Raw genomic sequence first — 22,122 nt, forward strand, 5'->3', positions numbered from 1 at the left:
CATAAAATCATCTACTGGATCAATGTTCTCATATGACATCAGGCCTATTTTAAAAGCTGCTTGCAATTTGCAGAGATTGTTTGGGACAATGTAGGAAAACAGCTTTCCAGGAAGCAGTGGTAATCCTTCTTCTAGCCTATTTATACTCAAAAATGTAGACAGGAGAAGGGGAATGGGGCGGGGGGTGTGTGTGTGTGGCGGTGTGTGGTTTCTCCTTTACAGCAAGGAGAAGTTTGTAAACTAGTTTGTTCATCAGTTTGATCCTAAAATTAGACTTTTGCTCTCCCGAAGTTCTTTCCACTGCAACTAAATACCAATTACAGAGGAAATAAAGGATCAAAAATTACAGTCTAGAAAAATCAGATGGAAATGTATTTTTGGTACTTGGGCTACTTAGTTTTTCTACACTGGCAAGAAAAATAATTTGACAATATAAGGAGAGTATTCCATCCTCCTTTTCTTGGACTCTGTTAGCATAATAAAGTATTTTCATTTCCACTCTAAATCGGAATTACACAGGCTAGTCATCCCTCAAGTCAACAGTATCTCTTGTAAGATTGAGTTCTCCAAAATCTCCATCAGCCAGTTGAGTGATGAAGGTCACGTGCTACAAATATATCTGCGTCACATAATTATTACACAGAAATACAGTAACTATTTATTGAAATAATAAGGACTGTAGAGGTAGCCACTGACAACACTGAACATGTTTTAAGCTGACAGCATCCTAAAAAACAGGGTATGTAAGGGGTTGTGATGCTTTGTAAGTGTGGGGGGAACAAATATTGTCAACAGGGCAGTCAAATTTTATTTATCAGAATGTGGTACCATAAAATCTTAATTGAAGCAGTGAGAATGCTGCAGGCATAGAAGCTTCCCTGCCACAGAGAATGGAATAAAGACTTCTGTATGTACACAGTAAAGTTGCTATGGTCTTTTATTTGCAATGGATCAGAGAGTATGGTCTTTATTATTCTGATTCAAAGATCATTCAGGTCAATAGAAAAATTCCCTCAAGCTTCAGTGGCTTTTGTTTAAAAGGAAGAGACAAATGCCTACTGCCAATAATGAATGATGAAACAGTGGACTGTTTTGGGTGGGGAATGTGTACATATGCATATAATTAATTTGCTCACAATTTTTCTGGTAAGCAGAAAACATGGCAGCTGAGTATTTCCCATCTGACTTTCTTTATTTCCTCATCTTTTAACAAACATAACCAACTGAAACATGGAGCTATTTATTTTCTCTTCTGTAATAAAAAGATACATTACTTTGATGCCCAGAAAATAACATTAAACATTCATTTATTTGTGACAGTTTCATTATATTATTACATATGCCTTGGTTTGGTGCATAGGAAGTGTACGGTTTAACATGCTCATTTTATTACCGATTTTTAAAAGGTATGGAGCTTTCCTCTATAATAGACAGGAGATACAGGTTTGAGTTTCCCATGTATTGCTGAGTACAGATGAGATTGGAATTTAAGCAATATGCCTTATCCATGTAACAGGTTAATTTCAATGAGAGGTCTTTGTTTAATTAGAATCAAACATAATCTTACTATCAAACAATAAGTACAAAAACAAGGAATATTTTTTTTATATGTGCAATAGCTTGTTAGTCTCTTAATATTTCCAATTCCTTTTGCACTTCCTCTTGTAGCCGTAGCTGAATGGCGCTTTTTAAATATCCAGACTAAACTTTCCAAAAATGATTAGCAATTCTAGGTGCCTATTCAGAGTTCTCCTACTGGGGCCCAAAAGCAAATGTTTGGCACTTTCTAACCATCTGACTCCTTCAAGGTATTTAATATTGCGGTGAAATTGCTAATCCTTACCAAACTTCTTCCATCCAAAATTACCATATATTCATCTTGATGAACTCTGATGTCTCTTTTGTTCCATATCCTCAGCTGCTCTGGTTTTCTGGCCAAGGAGCAATAGCTAAGATCTGCCTAAACATTTAGAGAAGTTTAAAATTTGACTAGGCAGCTGAGTACTTTTACACACTACTTATTTATACAGTCAACTACATCAGGCTCACTTAATTTGCTCCACTCTATGTCTAATCAACATAATATCTTGTTATTTGTCTTAAACTACAAACCAAATATTTAGAAATAAAACAAAAAAAAACCCACTATTGGGTTTTACAAACAAGTATACGACATAATAGTTTGTGGTAATGATTGAAGTTGGAGCGGCTTGCTTGTCTGGAATTTCAAATGCTCTCTCAGAACCAGTACTCAGAGACAAAGATGTGAACGTTGACGATGTTACGATGAGATACCACTCCACCCATGACGTAATTCATCTCCAGTTTCAGGATAGCATGGAAAGGTCCAACAATGGGCCTCACCTGGCGAACTACACCTGTTGGGATAGAAATAGGTTGCTGAGATTAATAGGAGAATCAGATGGGTTTGGATGAGGTACACTCCCCTTTGTTTTCAGTACAGCTGATGGAAAGTTATTTTATCTGTTGGATCTGTAAAGAAAGCTTGCAAAATAAGAATAAAATATAACTTTTGAATCAAAATACCTTGAAGAAGATCTAGAAAGAACACTAAAATGCTGCTAATGGCAGAAAAACTATATATTCTGAAATTAATAAATTTTTTTTCTAGCTTTTATTCAGAGTGATAAATTCTGTAAGCGGACTGTGACACTGTTTTTTACGTAGGACATAAGGAGACACAATCTCACTTCACAGTTATTTTCCAGGTCTGGTGTTACAGAGCAGGGAGCTACCAAATATCTCTCATCTGAAAGGATGTACCTGAAAGGTTAAAATCATGTAAACCAGAGGTCAGCCAGGAGGCATGGGGAGTTTGGTGGAGACCCCCCTCCTCAGACTTCTCCGTCTGACAACCGACTTATCTGAGAGGGCATTATATTCAGAAGGAAATACACAGTTTGAGAAAGCATTATTTAAGATATATTTCTTCTGCATGCTGGGGGTTATGTTTCAGAAGCCGACAGCACACCAGCACCTTCCCGGAGTCCCAGCTGAACTCCTGCAGCAGTCCCTACAAACACATTGGCTTGAGATCTGATGGGGAGATAAACGTTTGCTTATGCAGGCTGTCAGCGCCTTTTTCTAAAGCAGGGATGACATTACAGTTTTGTCCTGTTTAAATACCAACTAATATCTTCAGCATGCAGTAAAACTGCAAACTTTTCACCATATTCTCTTTGCTTGCCATATTTGATGAATACACTTTTTTAAGCATGCTTCCCCCTGTTCCCCCTACAACTTAATATGTGCATACATACATATCATACATGTATACTTTTTGTTTATTTGTTTGTTTTCTTGGCTGCTCTCCAGCACCTTATGAAAATGGCTGGGCTTGGCAGATGATATATTGAAAAAGAAAAGCCTTCCTAAAATTGCCCTCCCTTTAGGGCAGCATTTAAAGCACTTTGCTAACAACACATCACGTTATCACAGATACTGCTTTAACTGACAAGCACAGAAACACACAGTATTGGAATCACTCTGCACTGGCAGGCTCCTTAACCCACCCTGATAGTGGTTCATGCAGCGATCACCAGGCCTCAGATGGCAAAGGCTGCTGCTCTTTCCATTTAGCAATCTTTTTATAGTGTTCTACACTTTCTTGCTCTATTCTAATAGAGTCTACTCTAGTCTAGAATCAGTATTGCAAATCGTGGTTTTTTTCTGATGTGATGCAATTTTACTCAGGATGGTTTATCCCACAGTATGGCATCTATCCATACGTTATTGACGTAGCAATCAAAGCAGTTAGTAACTTTCTCATTCTTATTTGGACACATTCAGCTAATAGGCAGAAAAAAAGGAACATCTATTCTCGAGGTGAAATGGACAAACACTGTGATCTGTGTGGCAGTACTTTTCCACACAGATTTCTTGCTGCAGTTTTAAAATCAAATGGTCTGAGAAGCATATGCTGCACTTGTCGAAACAGCTATATTCATGTAAGAAACTGAAGGAATGTACAAGGAAACGCAATACTATCACAATGTTTATTTATCCAGTTTGTTGTGTCAATGCCCTAGATGGTCCTGAAATGAACACTGGTGCAAAAGAACTATTTGCCTTCCTCTCCTACTAAATAAATAGGATGATGCAGTCAGATTGGTTTGTGCTACAGCACATGTGTAAGGATGCAGTCATTCTAAGTGGGCAGAAGTAAAAAAAAAGAGTAAGAAAAAAACCTTGAAATGTTCTACTGGATAAAAGCATATGACAGGTTTTCAGCTCTTGGTAGATGTATGCAGCGAGAGCTTTCCATAATTTTTAGGGGGTGAAAAGTGCTAAAGTGGAAAACCAGAGCATTTTTCTCCACCACACTCAAGGACAAATATGGGTGGAAATCGTGCAATAGCAAAGCTGCTCAGAGCCTGAAACGTGGCTGTGCACTTCTCCAGTTCCAAGGGATCCTGTGACTTGTGTCAGAAATGCTGTCGATGGCTACCTGCCATCATGTGTCACCACCTTTTGATGCTACCTATGTCTGATTCTTTAATGTCTCATGCCTTTCACATCACGTACAAGGGAGGCGCAGCTCTTCCAGTCCCAAATAAGGCCAGCAGTGCCTAATGCCTACTCTCACAAACAGATGTCTGAAGAAAAAGCCTGAGACTCAGGCCTGGTACAAGTAATTCAGATACACGACGCAATGACTCAGTCAATATCTCAAGAGCATTTAGTACAGGACCCATTTGAAGATGCCATGTGTAATAATTCTGGATGTTTTTAAGCGACGTGGATTTATTGGTTTCTGCAACATTTGCGTAAACACATTGTTCCACGATGCCTTTTGGCAGACTAATGCCTGGTCCAGATTTGTGGTCTGGCATCCTTGAGCATTTTTAGCTGAATATTAAGTATAAAAACATACTTGATAGTAGCAGGAAGGCTACAATTTTTAAATGTACTGAAAAGTCAGGAAACGTAGACATTAAAATGCTGCTTTTTCATCTCTTTTTTTAACCAGTCTAAATCCAAAGTAGCTGGATGGAGCCACTCAGATTTGACATGGGGATGACTACCGATAGGGACTTGGTCCTGGATCACTGTAGCAGCACACATTATCTTGTGAGTTGTTCTCTGCACTACGCCAGGAGAACAATGGTGTTGCTCCTTAAATGACCTGAAAACAGAGCGCTCTCAAATACCACCTGATGGTGGTCCTTTCTGGGACCAAAGCTGCAGACCCTACAGTTGGTAAATGGGGTGAGTGTACTTAAGCGAGTTCACCCAAATTCTTGTTTCAAAAATATTAGATTTCAGCTAGATTAGCATTTTTGCACAAAAGAAAAAAAAAAAAAAATATCCAGGAGAATATTTGTCTATATTAAAACAGCGTGAATCACTGATAACAAATGAGCGAGGAGATTCACACTGCTGCTGAATCCCATGTGCCAGGCAATCTCAAGCAGCTTTATTATCTTGCTTACAGGCACATCTATGCAAGCAAGTGCTGTTACCTGCCAGTCTGATGTGCTGCTGTTGCTGTTTATACTCTTTGATTCATAATCTCTGACCCAAACACAGACTCAGCCTACAGAAAACCCTGTGTGTCACAGGCCAGGCAGACTATTTTCAATCAGCTCACCTTTGTTTGGTTTTGGTTTTTTTTTGTTAACTGAGCAGAGATGTTATTACATGTCCCAAATCTGCTTGGGTATCTTCATGGTTTGCTGAACTTCTTTTAGAAAACAATGACAAGACTTCTTTTTCTCGCACACTTAGCCCTCATTGTAAACAGGATCTACACCAATCCTTTCCATCTGCTGACCTGTGTAAGCAAACAGCCTTGGCTTGAGCGGCAGTAAGTTTATGGATGTCACAGTTATTTCTGCAGTGATAGCCTGACCAAGGCCTAGAACTTTTAAAGCTCTGTAATTAATACACTGAGCTTTTCTCTTGCCCTGTTTCTTCTTCTTTCATGTTTCATATTTCAATTTTGTCTACTATAAAAGTATGTCAACATGTGCAGTGAAGACATTAACATGACTAATACAATACTTATTTTCAAGGGAGAATAATGACAACAGCCAGCAACCTTGGAGCCACTGTCGTTGGATTACTGAGGCTTTGCTTATCAAAGAAGATGGGATAAATAAGACAGCAAGGTTAATATTGTTAATCTTCCAAAGCCTTTCAGCAGAATTTCTGTTATTGTAATCAGATGCCACAGGTATTCCTTGGCTTGTCTATACCTCTTTAAGATATCATTACATTTCTCTGCTTTGAAATATGTGAGACCCCAGGCAATGCACCTTTGTGTCTGGTTTCTGCTTGTATTTCTGCATTATGTAGCTAACTTGCTAAGAAGGTCCATTTTCAACCTAGGAGAAATACTGCTGCTTTGTTACCGCGTTAACCCATTCTGGATGACAAGTCCCTGCTTTATCATGCATTAACGTCTCCAGAAATCCTGACTTCTGTGCTAAGCTCGCTGCCCAGTATGCCAAAGGAGCACTTGCAAAACTCTTTAAAATACTTTAAAAACAAAAGAAAACAAAAAAACAAACAAAACAAAACAAACCCCACACCTTTTCTTCTTTTTTATTTTTTTTCCACTGCTAACCACAAAATCTGCAGCAATTATATCTGCAAATAATCTGGGTCATTATGTTCCTTGCACCTCTTGCTGAACACTGCATTTGCATTTTCTCTGGAAAAAGTTCATCTAAAAGGCATCTCTAAAGCAGAACCAAAGCAGCTTATTTTCACAGTGCCACTAGAAAAGGCTGGTTTGGGTTTGTAGAGGGTGTATTACATTATGTTTTCTGTTCCAGAGGTAAAGGTCACAAGATTTTCCACAGGGAATGATTCTTGAGTCTAGTCAACCATTTAAATCTGTATCATCATAAGAACACAGTACAGACAGAAATTGCACCAGTTCCTCAAAAAGAGAGCCTCAGATAGCCTAAGCTTTTAAGGACTTCCAAAAAATCAAGCTGAGGAGTGTTAGTGGAGCGGGCAAGGGATGAGAGGCTGAAGGGAAAGGCAACAGGGATGGCTGATGACTAGCGAACTGTATCTGATGGATGCTGGAAGACAAGGGGATGTGCTGAAGTAAACCTCCTCTAGCCCTACCTGCGATATGCGTATGCAGGCAAAATGTATTTGTGTATGTATAAACAATCCAAACTACTGCCAAATCAAAAATTATTCCTCTAAATAACCTGTGGGCTATGCTCAGAAAGATACAATAAACACAGTTATCAAAAATGTGATCAAACCCCTCAACCACATTTCAAGCTCTGTGTTAAGTAGCAAGCACAACAGCTCTTTTCCTCTTACCACCTTCCCATCTCCTCCCCCATACATGGGGTTACAGCCATATTGTTGCTTTCTGGTCATCATATGCCAAAGGGTAGTAACAAAACTACCTTTTTTTGTGTGTCCATTATGCTCACAGCAAGTGCACAGTCTCTTTTCTGTGACTCTTCTCAGGTGGCTAGTTAACAATGAGACATGTGGCTTTTTACTATCATTGGAATCCAAAAGTATTCTCCCTTTTTCATCCGTACAAGACTTTGCACTTGACATTATAGGCAGGTGCTAATTTAACCAGTTTGTCTGGGAACAAACAATTTATTTAGGAAAATTTCCTTTTTTTTTTTAATTGTTTAATTGTATGATCTGTGGTCACCTACAAACTGACCACAGACTGACAAATCTTGGGATAGATGGTGAGGAGTTACTGAGAGAGCATGAAGTGGTGAAAAGAAGAACGATCCGCTCTTCTGAATCTATAATTAGCATATTCATCTGGTCCTAAATAGAACAAAACACATCTTTTTATTAATTCTGAGGTCGATTTAAAATTAAACACTGTAAAAAAATCTAAAATAATAAGAATGGGATATATATATTTGAAATACCAAAGGCAGACAAACAGCTCTGAGGATAGCTCATTGTTCACTTTTTCTTCAAAATAAGCATGCATTGCTATTGAATTTTTTGTGTGTGTGTTTGCATCCTGTTTGCATTATTAAAATTAAAATTAACTTTCACAAATCAGAAATTAATAGGACAACTGCGAACTCGTTCACTCTACTGCAAGTGGAACTACTGACCATATATTAAAAAATATATATTTTGCATTAGTTAGAATTAACAGCAACTTGGTACATGAAATATTACATGAATTATTGTGTGCAATAAAGCTCCATAAGAATGTTAATATCAGCTCCATTGTAAAATACAGTCATAGACAGCAAAAGGTCTAAGGGCTGAGGAAAGCTAAAGAATCTCCTAGGATCTTCTTGGTAATTCTTGTGTGTGATGATGTTCCTTTGCCCCTGATACACAGCCTGTTTCACTGACTGCTTTGCTCTGAGATACCCAGACAGTTTCTGACCAAGTACATGACAGCTGGGTCAAAAAGCTGAGCAGGTGAGAGGCAAAAATGCGTACCAGGGCTGAAAAATGTGCTCCTTGTTCATGCATAATGTATGGCATTTTGGTAGCAATATGCTATTCCTCATGAGATAAATAAAATCCCATGTGGGATGCATAAAAGCCCAAGCAAATCAGTTTTTCCCCTAAATTTCCTAATCCTCAGGTTAGGAGTCTACAGGTCTGATCACAAGTGAAATCGCAAGTCCATCACAAAATGTGCCCCTTTTGAAAAAAAAAACAAAACGGGAAGCCTTGTCAAGAGAATGTGCTATAACACAGTGAGAGTTAGTGCTGTTTTCTAACAACTTCAAGGATGAGCTGCTAGTGACACCTACAAGAGAGAGATTTCAATGACACATAAAGCACCTTGTAATTTTTCCTCTAGCTATTTCCCTTGTGCTTTGAATGGATACTCAGAATGTGAAATGATTAATTTGCAAAAATTCAAGTACCAGAGAATGTGGTGAGAGCTGTGGAGCTGGAGCCTACACTCAGTTGAAACTCAGGTAATTTGTTTGGCTTTATACTAACTTCCAAATAACCTTAGCCTATGTTCTGAACTCCTACATTTTGCTTTCCCGTTTCCCCACAAAAAAACAATCTGGTCCTTTTTACAGCCATGTCAGAGATGAACAGCCCTAGCTTCCAGAACAGTAAGTACTCTTTTTTAAGCAATGGATCTTTGGGAATCACAAAAATAGCCTTTAAATAGTCTGCTAGTCTGTGTCAGGCCACAGGTAGATACGATTATGTACAAAGGACGCACACGGGCTCTCCTCTAATGTTAGCAAACCTCTTTATCCTCCATGGGCGTTGCAGTAAGGAAGCCAAGAGGTTATCCTCTCAGCCTTCTGGAACCTACAGCCATTGCATGGCTATTACAGGAAAGTAGCCCAAAACACCAGCACGCTAGTGGTAGTGTGTGGTGAACAACTTTTTGCCAGGGAAAAGCACGTTTGTGAGTTTCCCTTAAGCAATACAAGAAGACTGATCTCATGTTAATGCAAGATCCTGGAGTATAATTTCAAGTTTGCTTTTCTCCTCAAGGCCTCTTGCGTTATACTGCTGGCCAAGATTTTCAAAATTAACTTCTTAGATGCATCAGTATTACTTAAGAGCATAGTCCTAGTTTCAAAAGAGATGTTCAAGCAATTAGGAAGTATAAGACCAGGGAAATTATTGTTGCAGTGACTATTTAAAAAGGCAAAATTGATAGGATCATTCCAGAAATAAGCAAGAGAAAAAAAACATCCAGCCATGAATAAATAATTCCTTGGATCAAATCATAGACAACGAGTTGCAGGTTAGGCTTGAATACCAGACTATCTCAGTCTACAACATGTAAATACATATCTATGATGTGAAGCCAAAGCTATATAGCCAAATTGGTTTTGGCTTTGTAGACCTCAACTCAAAGAAGTCATGTTTAGATTTGTAAGAAAAAAGTTATTTCTTATTCAGTATTCATTACAAATATACAAAGTTCATTAATAAGGTTGGAAAATAATTCACATCCTGGTCACAAACAGAAAACATATATTTTAGGTTATTTTATCAATTTCTTTTTTTCCATAAAAAGCTTTGAGGCTCTGCATACATTAACGTTTAATTAAATTCCTTTCCTAAAGCCTGCTCTTTATTCCAAAAGGTTATGCCAAAGTAATGATTTTCGGTGCTTAAATTGCTCTGCCAACATAGTTACTAGAGTACTTACTGGTCTATATCATGCCAGGGGAGAAGGGAAGTAAATCAACTGTTGGGTAAGTGCTTAATGTACCCTAGCTTTGAAAAGATAATGCTTCAAACTTTGCACAATAGGGAATGTCTTACTGCATTTGGTAGAGTGAAAGCTGCAAAGTTTTTCCTTTTGTAGTAATCCAGTCCTGTCATGTTTTCAACATTTCCACATTCCATAATCACAATTACAGAACAGTTGAGGTGGGAAACGCCTCTGAAGACCATCTGTACGGCCCCTTGCTCAAAGCAGGGCCACCTAGGGCATGTTGCTCTGGGCTGTATTCAGTCTGGTTTGCTTGGCGAGGTTTTGGTAGCGGGGGAGCTACAAAGGTGGCTTCTGTGAGAAGCTGCTAGAAGCTTCACCCATGTCCTAAAGAGCCAATGCCAGCCAGCTCCAAGATGGACCTGCTGCTGACCAAGAGCAGCTTTGGTGGGTATCTGATGTCCAACCAGGGTCAACCCACTGCAGAATATCTCTAAGGATAGAGACTCTACAGCTCCCCTGTTCTGGTGTTCAACCATTTTTACAGTAAAGAAGTTCTTATCATATGCTTAAATGGAATGTCCTGTATTTCAATTTGTGCCCATTGACTCTTGTCCTTTCCACACCACTGAGAAGAGTCTGCCTTCTTTACTCCACCCCATTACATTGATCAGATTCCCCCTGGGCCTCCTCTTCTCCAGGCTGAACAGTCACAGCTCTCTCAGCCTCTCCATATGACAGACGCTCCAGTGCCTTAATCATCTTCATCACCATCTTCTGGATTCTCTCCACTATGCCCATATCTTTCTGGGATCAGGAAGCTCAGAACTGGACACAGCAATCCAGTGGCGACCTCACCAGTGCTGAGTAGAAGGAAAGAATGAGCTCCTTCAGCCTTCTGTCAATGCTCCTCCTAATGCAGCCCACTGGCATGTCATTACCTCACTTGGTGTCCACCAGGACCCTCAGGTCTGTCTCTGCAGAGCTGCTTTCCAGCTGGTAAGCCCCCAGTGTGTACTGGTACGTAGGGTTATTGCTCTCTTGGGACAGGACTTTGCATTTCCCTTTGCTGAACTTCATGAGTCAGCCCATTTCTCCAGCCTGTCAAGGTCCCTCTTAATGTCAGGAAAACCCTCTGGTGTTTCAACCATTCATCAGGGTTCTGTTTCCTCTTCAAACCTGTTAGGGTGCATTCTATCCCATCATCCAGGTCATTAATGAAGAAACTGGTCCTGGTATTAATCCTTCAGATACACCACTGGTGACTGGCTACTAGGTGTGCTGCTGATCACAACCCTTTGACTGTGGCAGTTCAGCTGTTTTTCAATCCACCTCACTGTTCTCTTACCTAATCTAGATTTCCTCAGGATACCTATGAGGATATTAAGGGAGAGGGTGTTGAAAGCCTTACTAAAGTCAACATAAGCAACATCCACTCTTCTCTCATCCACTAATCCAGTCAGCTCTTTGTAGAAGGCTGTCAGGTTGGTCAGGCATGATTTCCCTTCATGAATCCTTGATGACTACTCCCAGTCACCTTCTTATCCTTAATATATTCGGAAATGTTTTCCAGGTGAATTTGCTCCATCACCTTCCCAGGGACTGAGGTGAGGCTGGGTAGCCTGTAGTTTCCTAGATCTCCCTTTTGGCCTTCTTGAAGGTTGGAGTGACATTTGCCTTCTTCCAATTCATGGGAATTTTCGATCACCATTATCTTAATAGAGAGTGGCCTCACAATGACATCAGACAGTTCCCTCAGCACTTGTGGGGGCACCCCATCAGCTCCCATTGACCTGGTTGTGTCCAATTTGTTTAAATGTTCCCTAACCTGATCCTCCTCCACCAAGGGTGAGTATTTCTTGCTCTAGATACTCCCATTGCTCTGAGGGCCCTGGGACTCCTGATGGCCAGTCTTATCAGTAAAGAATAAGGCAAAGAAGGTATCGAATATTTCAGCTTGCTTCATGTCTTTTGTCACCAGATCTCCTGCCCCATTCAGAAGCAGACCCACATTTTTCCTACTCTTCCTTTTGCTGTTGATGTAGAAGCCTTTTTTTTGCCCTTCAGAGCAGGAGGCTGTGCCTCGAAAAGCAGTCTCACAGGAATTGTGTTCCTCCAGTCCTCTCTAGTTCATGACTGTGCCTAAAGGCACAATCTAGCTGTCAAACTGCAGGCACTTACCAGACCACCAGATGTCTGCTGACTTCAGAAAGTTAATGTACACCTTAGATTCCTCCATCTCTCAAAAGCTAAATAGTACTTTTCATTTTTTCTCTGGTTTTTTTTTTTGATTTTTTTTTTTTGAAAGCTCTCTGTATTTCTCTCAATTACTTGTGACAATAACAATGTAGGCTCCTGGTTTGTGGTGCTCTATAGTTTCTGATATAATCTGTTTCATTAATAAGTGGCTGCTATTTGGAAAATGAAATATTTCTTAGTAATCATCACTGCAGGCATCAAATCATATACAGAAAAATAGCTCTGAAGATATAATTAATCCTTGAGCTGCCACACCTGACAAACATAAATATGGTTAAAGGATTCAGAAAACTCATTAATCAAAATACAAGTACTGAAATAGATTTCCTCTTGCTTTGAAGTGTATTGCCCTCATAACATTGTGAATTAGACATTCATTCAAGTTTGGTGGTGAACACTTCACAAACTAATAGATTTGGAGAATCAGGTTAGAGTTGGGAGTTAACAAGGTTTCCATGCTGATGGAGAACTGCTTCACAGGAATGTGTATGGCTACACATATCTTTGCTGAAGTATCTGGGGAGAAGATTTTCAAAAGCATGTGCTTTTCAAAGATGGACCTCCCAGAACTTTATTCAAATTCCAAAGAAAATGGCCTAATTTTCAACTGCTGAGCAACCAAGTGCTTATAAAATGCTTTATAGGTCAGTTTGGACACATAAAATCACACTTTCATAAGATACGTGACACTCAGGGCAATTTCACTGTTGGTTTAAGCTGATCACAAATAGTAGTCCTGCTATATCCTCCACCCTTTCCCTTTGATTAACACCTAAAAGAAAAAATAAAACATAAGTGTGGCTTGCCGCACAAGTACTAATACTGGCAATAGAGAAAGGGCTGGAGTGTTTATTCAGAGGCAGACAGGAGCGGGAGATTTCCCTTTTGAGCACAACAAAGCTCCAGATCACTTAATACAATCCCAACATTCCCTGTAGCATGGAGGGTGTTGGTCTCTTCTCCCAAGTAGCAAGTGATAGGACAAGAGGAAATGGCCTCAAGCTGTGCTAGGGAAGGTTCAGATTGGATATTCGAAAAAATTTATTCATGGAAAGGGTTGTCAGGCATTGGAACAGGCTGCCCAGGGAAGTGGTTCAGTCGCGATCCCTGGAGGTGTTTAAAAGCTGTTTAGATGAGGTTCTTAGGGACGTGGTTTAATGTCAGTGTTAGGTTAATGGTTCGAGTCGATGATCTTGAGGGTCTCTTCCAACCAAAATGATTCTATGAGGGAACAGACAGGCAATGTTGATTTAGGAGCTTAACAGTGAGTATTGCACCAGCAACATAAAGAGGACTCTTGATGCCCTGGGCCAGTCAATGCAATGCTGACCCCAGTTATCTCAGGCGCAGGCAAAAATGTCCATGTCCCCAGAGCAATTAAATAAGTGCTACCCAACAGGGCAGCTCAGAGCTATACTGTGTCGTTCTCTGAGAGGTGCAGAAGCAGATCAAAGGCAGGGCAGACACCCCTCAAAATAAAAGAGGAGAGGGCCTGCACCCATGACCATAAGCAACAGCTCACATCTCTTCCATGCTCACAGTATCTGCTGACCACAGTAATCATTTATAAACCACATAAAAACAAAGCTCTTACTTGAAGACTGTCCAAACTACTGTGTCTAATACTCTCCAGACTTTGAAGTTTTCACCTAGGGTACAAGTCTCAGTTTAAGGTTAGCTAAAACTGTTTCAGTCTGCTTTCCTTTTTGCCTTTTATTTCACCTCTGAAGAAAAAAGGAAAAGGAAACTACAGTACAGCAGTTACATTTCAGCATGAAAAAGTATCTTTCTGATTAGCCATATTTATTAGATCAGAAATTTAGGATTCAATTTATTATAAATGCTATCTTTCAACCACTCAACAAAGTTTAATTTCATTAACACTTGAGTTTCTCTAGAAAGCTTTGATTGCTGAAATGCATCAAATAAAGAGGCAATAAAGAGGCCCCATGGTACTAATACATTTTTTGGCCAGAAACAAATGGTAAATATTTTCAAAGCTATTATCTGTCATGTTGGATCATATGGAGGCTTGGTATTATGAAAGAATTAAAAACAACCTTTGACTTCACTGAGGTTTGGCTAGTTTACAAATACTATGATCTTTATTAAGGATACCAAATAACTTCAGAGAGATGTGCTCTTATCTTGGTTTGGCAAACCTGAAGTGCTTTTAGATCTCTGGTTTGCCTTCCAGCCAAACCTCGCAATGGGTTTTAACGTTGACAATGCTGTGAAATCACTCATGCCTAAAATGCAATAACCGTACTTGAAGCAGTCTCATTAAAAAATAGTTTCCACCATATATTTTTTAATCCTTCCTGTTTCACCTTTGAGAATGTGACATGCCGTATGCAGTATAAGAACCTTTCGTATTACAAAAACAGGTGGAAAACCTTCTAGGCTGAATGTCCATAATGTGCGAAATCACAGAAATCAGACTTCCTGATACTTTGTTCCCACTATCTTATTTACAGGGGGTTTAGTGTCCATCACAGTACACCACCACATCCGTGCAATCTCTCCATTTAGTGAGAGTGGCTTAGTTTACCCTACCTGTCCCATGACCACATTATTCAGTTTCAGCCAAGCTTTGATACAGTAGCATATCCATGACACCTGGGCAATTAATTATTGTAACCCTAAGCATTTCTTGGCAAAGAGCCACATTACGGCACACAGCATGATATGGCTCTGTGATTCAATTTAGCATGGAAGAAAAGGTACCTAATCCTGAGGATTTGACATGAAAGCCCTTATAGAGCCGCTCAGTCATCACCTAGAGGCGACAGCTCTGCTGGTATTGTTAGCAGAACTTCTGTCGAGGGAAGCTTTCTGAATCTTAATGTGTGTTAATCCCTGACCAAATTCTCAAAATAAGGCTGAAATAAGGGGTCACTTCACCACAGTTGACCCCTTTAAAAATTAAAAATAAAAGTTTGAGTGGTGGGGGTTTTTTTGTTGTTGTTCATTTGTTTGTCTGGTTTTTGGTTGTGGGGTGTTTTTTGTTGTTGTTGTTATTTTGTTTTGTTTTTTAGGTTTTTTAAGTGAGCCATGCGTCTGTGCATGACACTGGGAAAGATTTACGACATGCCCTGAGTCTCTTACCTCCTGTCTCCAGTTTTATAGGGTGTACAGGCACTACTGCAAGAATGAGATACCTGCTATCAACACACAAACTCAGGAGGAGCAGCGGAAGCAGCTGAATCAGTCACACAAACATTTCACGCTCGGAGATCCTCAGAAAAGCAGGTCTCTGACTATCTGACTACTCTGAATCATGGCAAAGAACCTCAAAAGGCTGAACTGACGCAGACATCTTTCAGAGGAATTGCTATAGTATGCTTCTTAGTGTACTGGATTCCAAATCTGGCTTTATTTGCTCATTTGTGTAATATCACAGCACAATGTTTAAAATTAATACCAAAAAATGCATGCTAGGTAGTCTGAACCAAGGATCTTCAGCAGTCCCCTGTTCCCTGACTTGGTCCATTTATTTCCCAAGCTGGCAGGTTTTATACTTCATGCTACAGCTCACAAAACATTGCAGAGATGCAGTGTTATTTATATGTCTGCTGGCTTTATGGAAATTGTAACTGAAGGTGGTCTGTATGAATATTTTTGTAATATGTTATACCTTCCTACCTGAGGGGTGAGAAGAACCCGGAATCAAGGAGGAGAGTTTGATTAACCAGATACTTGCAATGTGCTAGAGTGAAATTTGGCATTAGGAAGGTTGTTCCACTTGAGCACAAGACTCATTCTCACCAGACAACCACCTTCAGCATTTCTCAGACACAAAATGAAAATTCACCTCCTGCTGGAGTTTCTTGTTTGCCTCCAGAAGAGCTTTCCAGCCTGACATTTTTTCTGGAGGGGAGGGAAGCTCTTGAGAGATTTGACTACTGAATAACGCAGTCATCAGCATCCCAAAAAGGCAGGTTCAGGCAATAAATCTAGAATCCCATTTAACAAATGGCTTCTGGGCACCCTTGTCTCAAATGCGTAGTTACTGATTTCAATGGGGCAACCTGGCATAGAGAAAAACTCAAAAAATATTCTTTGCTGAGGGGCTTCTCTTGTGGAAGGGGCAAACCTAGATGAAAACAGAACAAAGATACTGAAAGGGATTGTGCCTTTTTTTAACGTAAGGCTGGAAGAGCCTGTCAAAAAACCTGCTGAATTATGTCCCTGCTCTGTGTGCTCACAGTGAATGACCGGACAGCATCGGTTTTGTATTGCCAGACACCATTGTCGTTTCATGCTAATGACATTATAGTCATGACAAAAGGTGGCTATTGTTGCTTACTTTCTAGTAAGAGCATCCACAAGGGGAGATAACTATGTGCTGAAATCCTCACCCCTGTGAACAGCAGAGCCCTCCTGGACACCCTGGCTCTGCCTACACCTCGCCTCCATTTCCCCACAGAAAAGCAATTGTAGGTGAACTGCTACTTTCAGCATTGCAGCTGTGCCAGGAAGCCCCAATCAGTCCTGGGATCTCATTATGCTAAACACCGTAACAAATGCATGGCAAGAGCCAGCCAGCCTCTGGCCCAAAGATAAATAGTCAGGAGCAACAGAGGATAAGGGAGAAGCAGAGAGGAATATGAAGATACTTGCCCAGCACTGCAGAGTGGGTCCACGGACAAAGTTCAGAACCAAATCTTTTGCAATCCAGTGACTCTGAATTTAATGTCAGACCATACAAACCTTTGCGTGGTGGACTGTGAAAAGATTTTGCCACACTGGAAATGGCCAAACTACTTATGAGATACAGAACTACTACTCCTGTGCTAAGGAAAAGTTTCTCAAAAAGTCAAATAAACCTCTCCTCTCCTTCTCCTGCCCCAGCCAAGCTGGGATCCCACAAACACACTTTCTTCTGCTGTTTGGTTTTTTTTTTAACTTTCTGATCCTTTTTTTAAAAGTCTTCCTGAAGCCTGTAGAACATAATAAATAATCATGATACCATAGCAGAAATTAGACTACTATAAAATCCAGCGTTGTGCTACCAGTAGTTGAGACACTTTCTATAACGGTTCAAACGTAACATCATGAACTATCACATGTGTAAAAGAGGCTGGAAATTCAGGACAGGGATAGCAGTGAAATCCTTGCAAGTAACAATGGATAGCAGTAGTACATATCTGTAAAATTATAAGCAACTATTCATATCAGTGTATTCAAGCACCAGCACGAAACCACCAAGAAGCTCTGTAAGTACAACTGAATTTTTTATAATTGTGTTGGCTTTGCATGCTTTTGATAAGAACAGTACCATTCTGCTTAATAGGCAAGAATATATGCTTAGGTTAGTATCAAATGCGATATGGCAGATTTCAGCCTATCAAAACTACTTTTACCTCTATTATGAAATTTTTAAATGTTTCTGAAGTTTAGCAGACTCCAAAGTTGTATTACAGTCACCTAAGGAAATGAATGCATAGCTGAGGGGGGAAATGTTTTATAGTATCTGATAATACCTTAGGCATTGATAGGACATTTTTGTACAGGTTGAAAATGCATTCTTCATTTTTCACTGACAGCTGGTTAAAGGAGGAATGCAGTGAAAAGTCTATAAAAGCTTTTTCTTTTTTAAAAAAAAAACCCAAAAAAACCAAACAACCTGGATAGGTCTGCACTTCTGGTTTTCTCTCATCCATGCTAATAAGTGATGTTCAGTTGTTAACAGTACTTTTTGGCTTCAGTGCCAGCTTGACCTGTAACCACACCAGGCAACAGAGTCCTACAGCACTTCTTGAACCTGAAAAGAATGAGGTTTCACATGTCTTTTTAATATAATTTTTACACAATTCTTTTTCTTCAACTTGCAGGAAATCTACCCGCTGTCACTCCAGCAGGCTGGCTTTTGCTCCTTCTCTTCCACTGGAAGATACCTTCTGTAGGTCAGCATAGGTAGTTTTGGAGTCTGCTCTTACTACTTTTGGCTCCTCCCTGTCTGATACTGCTGATCATTGATTCCCATTTGATATATTTTCTTTTCTTGATTTTGCAATACTGTTCTTAGCTCTTTCTTCTCATACCTTTGTGGCTGCTCTTCCTACAACCCCTATGGGAGACCATGTTTTTTCGTTTTCTAACATTCTCTGGGGCAGCTCTTTCCTCTGTTTGTAGCTTTATCTTTTTCCTTCCTGACAGCCTGCTCCTACACACTCAACAAATCACAAACCAGCCTGACCAATCCTACCTACTTCTCAGCTTCACTAACATCTTCTTGATGTCCCAGTGTCAACCTGATGGGGTAACAGCTAAAACTGATGACCTGAGTCTCCTCAGACCACAGTTCTCCATCAGTATTGAAGTCCTCACTTTTCTTCTGTAATTCCATCTCTAACAGCTGCTCCCACTCTCTAAACCTTTACCAAAAGAAACCTGTAGCTTTTCACTTTTATTTAGTGTCAGTGCTTTTGAGACCATCTTGTTCCTTTCCACTCACACCAACACAGTTTAGATGCAGCTCCTTCTTAAGGTATCATCTTTCTCCTTGTTTGTGACAATCTAGCGAAAAACTGTTTTACTAATGACAGACTTCCTGCAACAGCATCTTCACTGATCTGTCCTTTCTTCCCTTCTTTTCCCAGTGCTCCCTCTTTCTTTGAATTCCTCCATTGGTTTCCTCTGCTCTGACACCAGGTCAAGGTTTATTATGCTCAGCTCTATCAGTAACAGCGGTAACTATTTTCCTGGTTTTTTCCATATGCTTTTATTCATTTCATCTCTCTCTGAGCTAGTCCTTGTTTTGTTAATTTGCTTCGTAGATAAAAGATAGGTGGTGATCTAATTTCCATTAGCAGATAAAATAGCTTTGATACTCTGGTCATCTCTTCTGAAATATCACAGCAGAATGAAACATGCTTATTATTCCTTTTACTCATGCATCTATGATTTATTATCAGAGTGAACATATTCTTTTCTCTACAATACAGGCAGCAAAAAAAGGTTAAAAAATAGGCTACACAGATTCAAGAGGCATAAGTCCATCAGCCGTCATCAAGCATGATGGTCCAGGTGTGCCTTTCCAGAAGCATATACACCGATGATTGCAGCAAGTTGGAACATTATATTTGGAGAAAGATTCCTGCATACCTGTCTGATACTGGCCCATATATTGTCCATTTGTTTCTGGGCTAGTTGGACATTTGCTCTGCTCGAGTGCCTTTGTTATATCTCCACAGTTCCTATTTTCCTATAATTTAATGGGATAACCAATAATTCTGATGTCATCTATGCCTTTTGTCTTTTTCCACGCTTATACAAACCCTTCCCCTTTCTTTACAGGAAGGACTCACTTTGTGAACTCCTGTGGACTAGGATCCCATCTTATTTATGTGTCTTGAAAACTTCCCAGTACTTTTATGGGAACACCTAACATTCTGATTATTAATAAAAAGAAAAATGATATTATGATGAGAGCAGTAGAACCGCTGCTGGCAGAATTATTTGCAATCCTAATTTCACACATACAACACGATGTCCTGAACCACTGCGCCTCCAGGTAGCATCAGCTGAGGTTTTGCTTCGTTTTTCCTTTTCCAATTCTGCTGCAGGCAGTTTACTTTGCAGCTTCCATCCATTAATCTCAAAGTATTTTTACATAGAGGAATTAATTAAGACTCTTTCATACAAGAATTAATTAAGAACAGTAGTAGACATGTTTTATCATCTCCATGTTGCACATGGGGGAACTGAGGTGAAGAAACAGTTGCCCAATTCTTTTGCAGAGCCGAGAATGTACTTAGGCGTATATCATATCCTCTCAGCCTGATGTATAAGAATATCCTTTGTCTCCTAACGTTGTGGGGCAGATATCCAGTTTACTAAGTAAAATACCATTGACCTGCAGTCCTATTATTCAAAACGGAAATGCTTCCCTCAGTCGAATACCTTGGCCAGTCAAATTTCTAAACACATCCTTCTTTCTTACTTTAGACAGAAAGAAGAACATAGCACGTAAAGCAAACTACTGTAACTGCTGTGGGATCTGATAACATTTATACTCTTTTAAAGAATCAGCCCAATACCTGAAATCTGTAATCTTATCATCCTGCTGTAACAGACTCTCCCTCTTTCTCAGCATTTACATGTATACTTCTGTTTGATAAAGAAAGAAATATAAACCTAATGACTTATGATTTTTATCTACAGTTCATGCAACCTTTGCACAGCTGACGCTGCACTTTCATGCTTCTGAAATGCAACAGTGCCACCTTCAGATCATCCTAAATACGACCTTTTTCACAAAACAGTATGGAAGAAGCACAGCAGCGGTTTTTCTTTTCATCCAGACACGTCCTGCTAGAAAGCCCAGAAGCACATACATAAACCTGAGCAGAACCTGCACATTCACATACTGAAGCACAAATGCTCGTTGGGAACACTGTTCCTTAATTTTCACAAATAAACATTACTAAAGAGCAATCAAATACCACTTTTGAATACCTGTCATGTTAATTCTCTAAGCATGAGAATGGCAGCATATGTGCCTCTGCACTACCAACTCACATTGGGCAAAGCAGCCCATCGGCTGGGACCTGCTCCTGCTCTGCCACTTTCACCTCATTTGCCAGCTATGCCTGGGATGTTGAGTCCCACAGCAAGAGCCAAGCTACAGTATACACTAGACCTATATATCTGTATGCGTGTGTGCATATATCCTAGATAAATACACACATTACATACTGCATATAGTATGTATTATATCCTCCAAAAGGGCCCTGCTCTGAAAGAAACCTACCAGATAATACCACCCCAGGTTGTGCTGCAGCTCCTCCCTGACATATGATGAGATGCAGGTCTAGCGCATGACCCATATACACAGGTATACCTCATGCTGTGTCTCTTCCCTGCCAAATTGAGACTGTAAATCAAATATCTATGTTCTATACTCAACAGAGGTATCTATTTAAAACTGAACCAGCCTGTCATTAAATATTAAAACAGGTAGCAGTTTCAGTAAATCCAGTCCTGTTTTAAAATTTTGATTATTATCCAGAAATTGGTGCAATGCTGTTTAAACAAGAAAGAACAGTTAATTAAGCTTACAGTCTCTTTGCAGACGTACTACATATTTTATATTTGGCTTTGTTATAGTGGGAAAACCTCATCATCTTAAAGCTAAGCCATTTGCATTTCTAATTAGAGCCAGTTCTGAAAAAAAAAGTTAAAATACTTCTCAAATTAAAGTTTAGGCTTCTGGTATTTTGAATAAAAAAATATCTGCAATATTAGTTCAAATTACACATATGGAACTGGAGAATATTAAATCAATACAGGCTTGAAAATCAAGGTAGAAATTAATTACTTAATTTCTTCAACCTTGTTCTACAAGACTATTGAGAGAAGAAAGTAAGCAGAAAACACTCTACTCACCCACTGTCATACCATCCATGTAACGCTTGATGATATCAAAGGAATCTCTTAAATTTCCTTCTGTTATATCAAATATTATATCTGCCTGGTTGGCTGGATATGTAGGTGTGATGGCACGAAGAAAAATAATCTCTGCAAACAAAGAGTATCATAGAATGTACTGAGAAGCATTTGAAAACAATACTGAAGAACCCAACAGAATTTGACCCAAAATGGCTTGACCTCAAAGCTGGTGGAGGACACCTCCCCACTCCCAGTTTGTCCTTTAAAACAGAAAGAAAGAACACCTGGGGGAAGGGAGGATTTGAATAGATTTATTTTCTCCTCCTGCACCATCC

General features: G+C 39.6%; 1 protein-coding gene across 1 annotated transcript in view; it reads right to left on the bottom strand.

Moving 5' to 3' along the window:
* Positions 1–1,171: 1,171 nt before the first annotated feature.
* FBLN1 (fibulin 1) overlaps positions 1,172–22,122 on the bottom strand; it is an 81,659-nt gene continuing 60,708 nt past the window's right edge. Inside the window, exons 16-17 of the mRNA XM_082051354.1 lie at positions 21,785–21,916; positions 1,172–2,378 (exon numbers count right to left, since the gene is read on the bottom strand). Of these exons, the coding sequence (XP_081907480.1) occupies positions 2,239–2,378; positions 21,785–21,916 (272 nt within the window). The 3' untranslated portion in view covers positions 1,172–2,238. The remainder of the gene's footprint in view (positions 2,379–21,784; positions 21,917–22,122) is intronic.

Source organism: Streptopelia decaocto, assembly GCF_964273445.1.
Source record: "Streptopelia decaocto genome assembly, chromosome: 1".
NCBI classification, from domain to species: Eukaryota; Metazoa; Chordata; class Aves; order Columbiformes; family Columbidae; genus Streptopelia; species Streptopelia decaocto.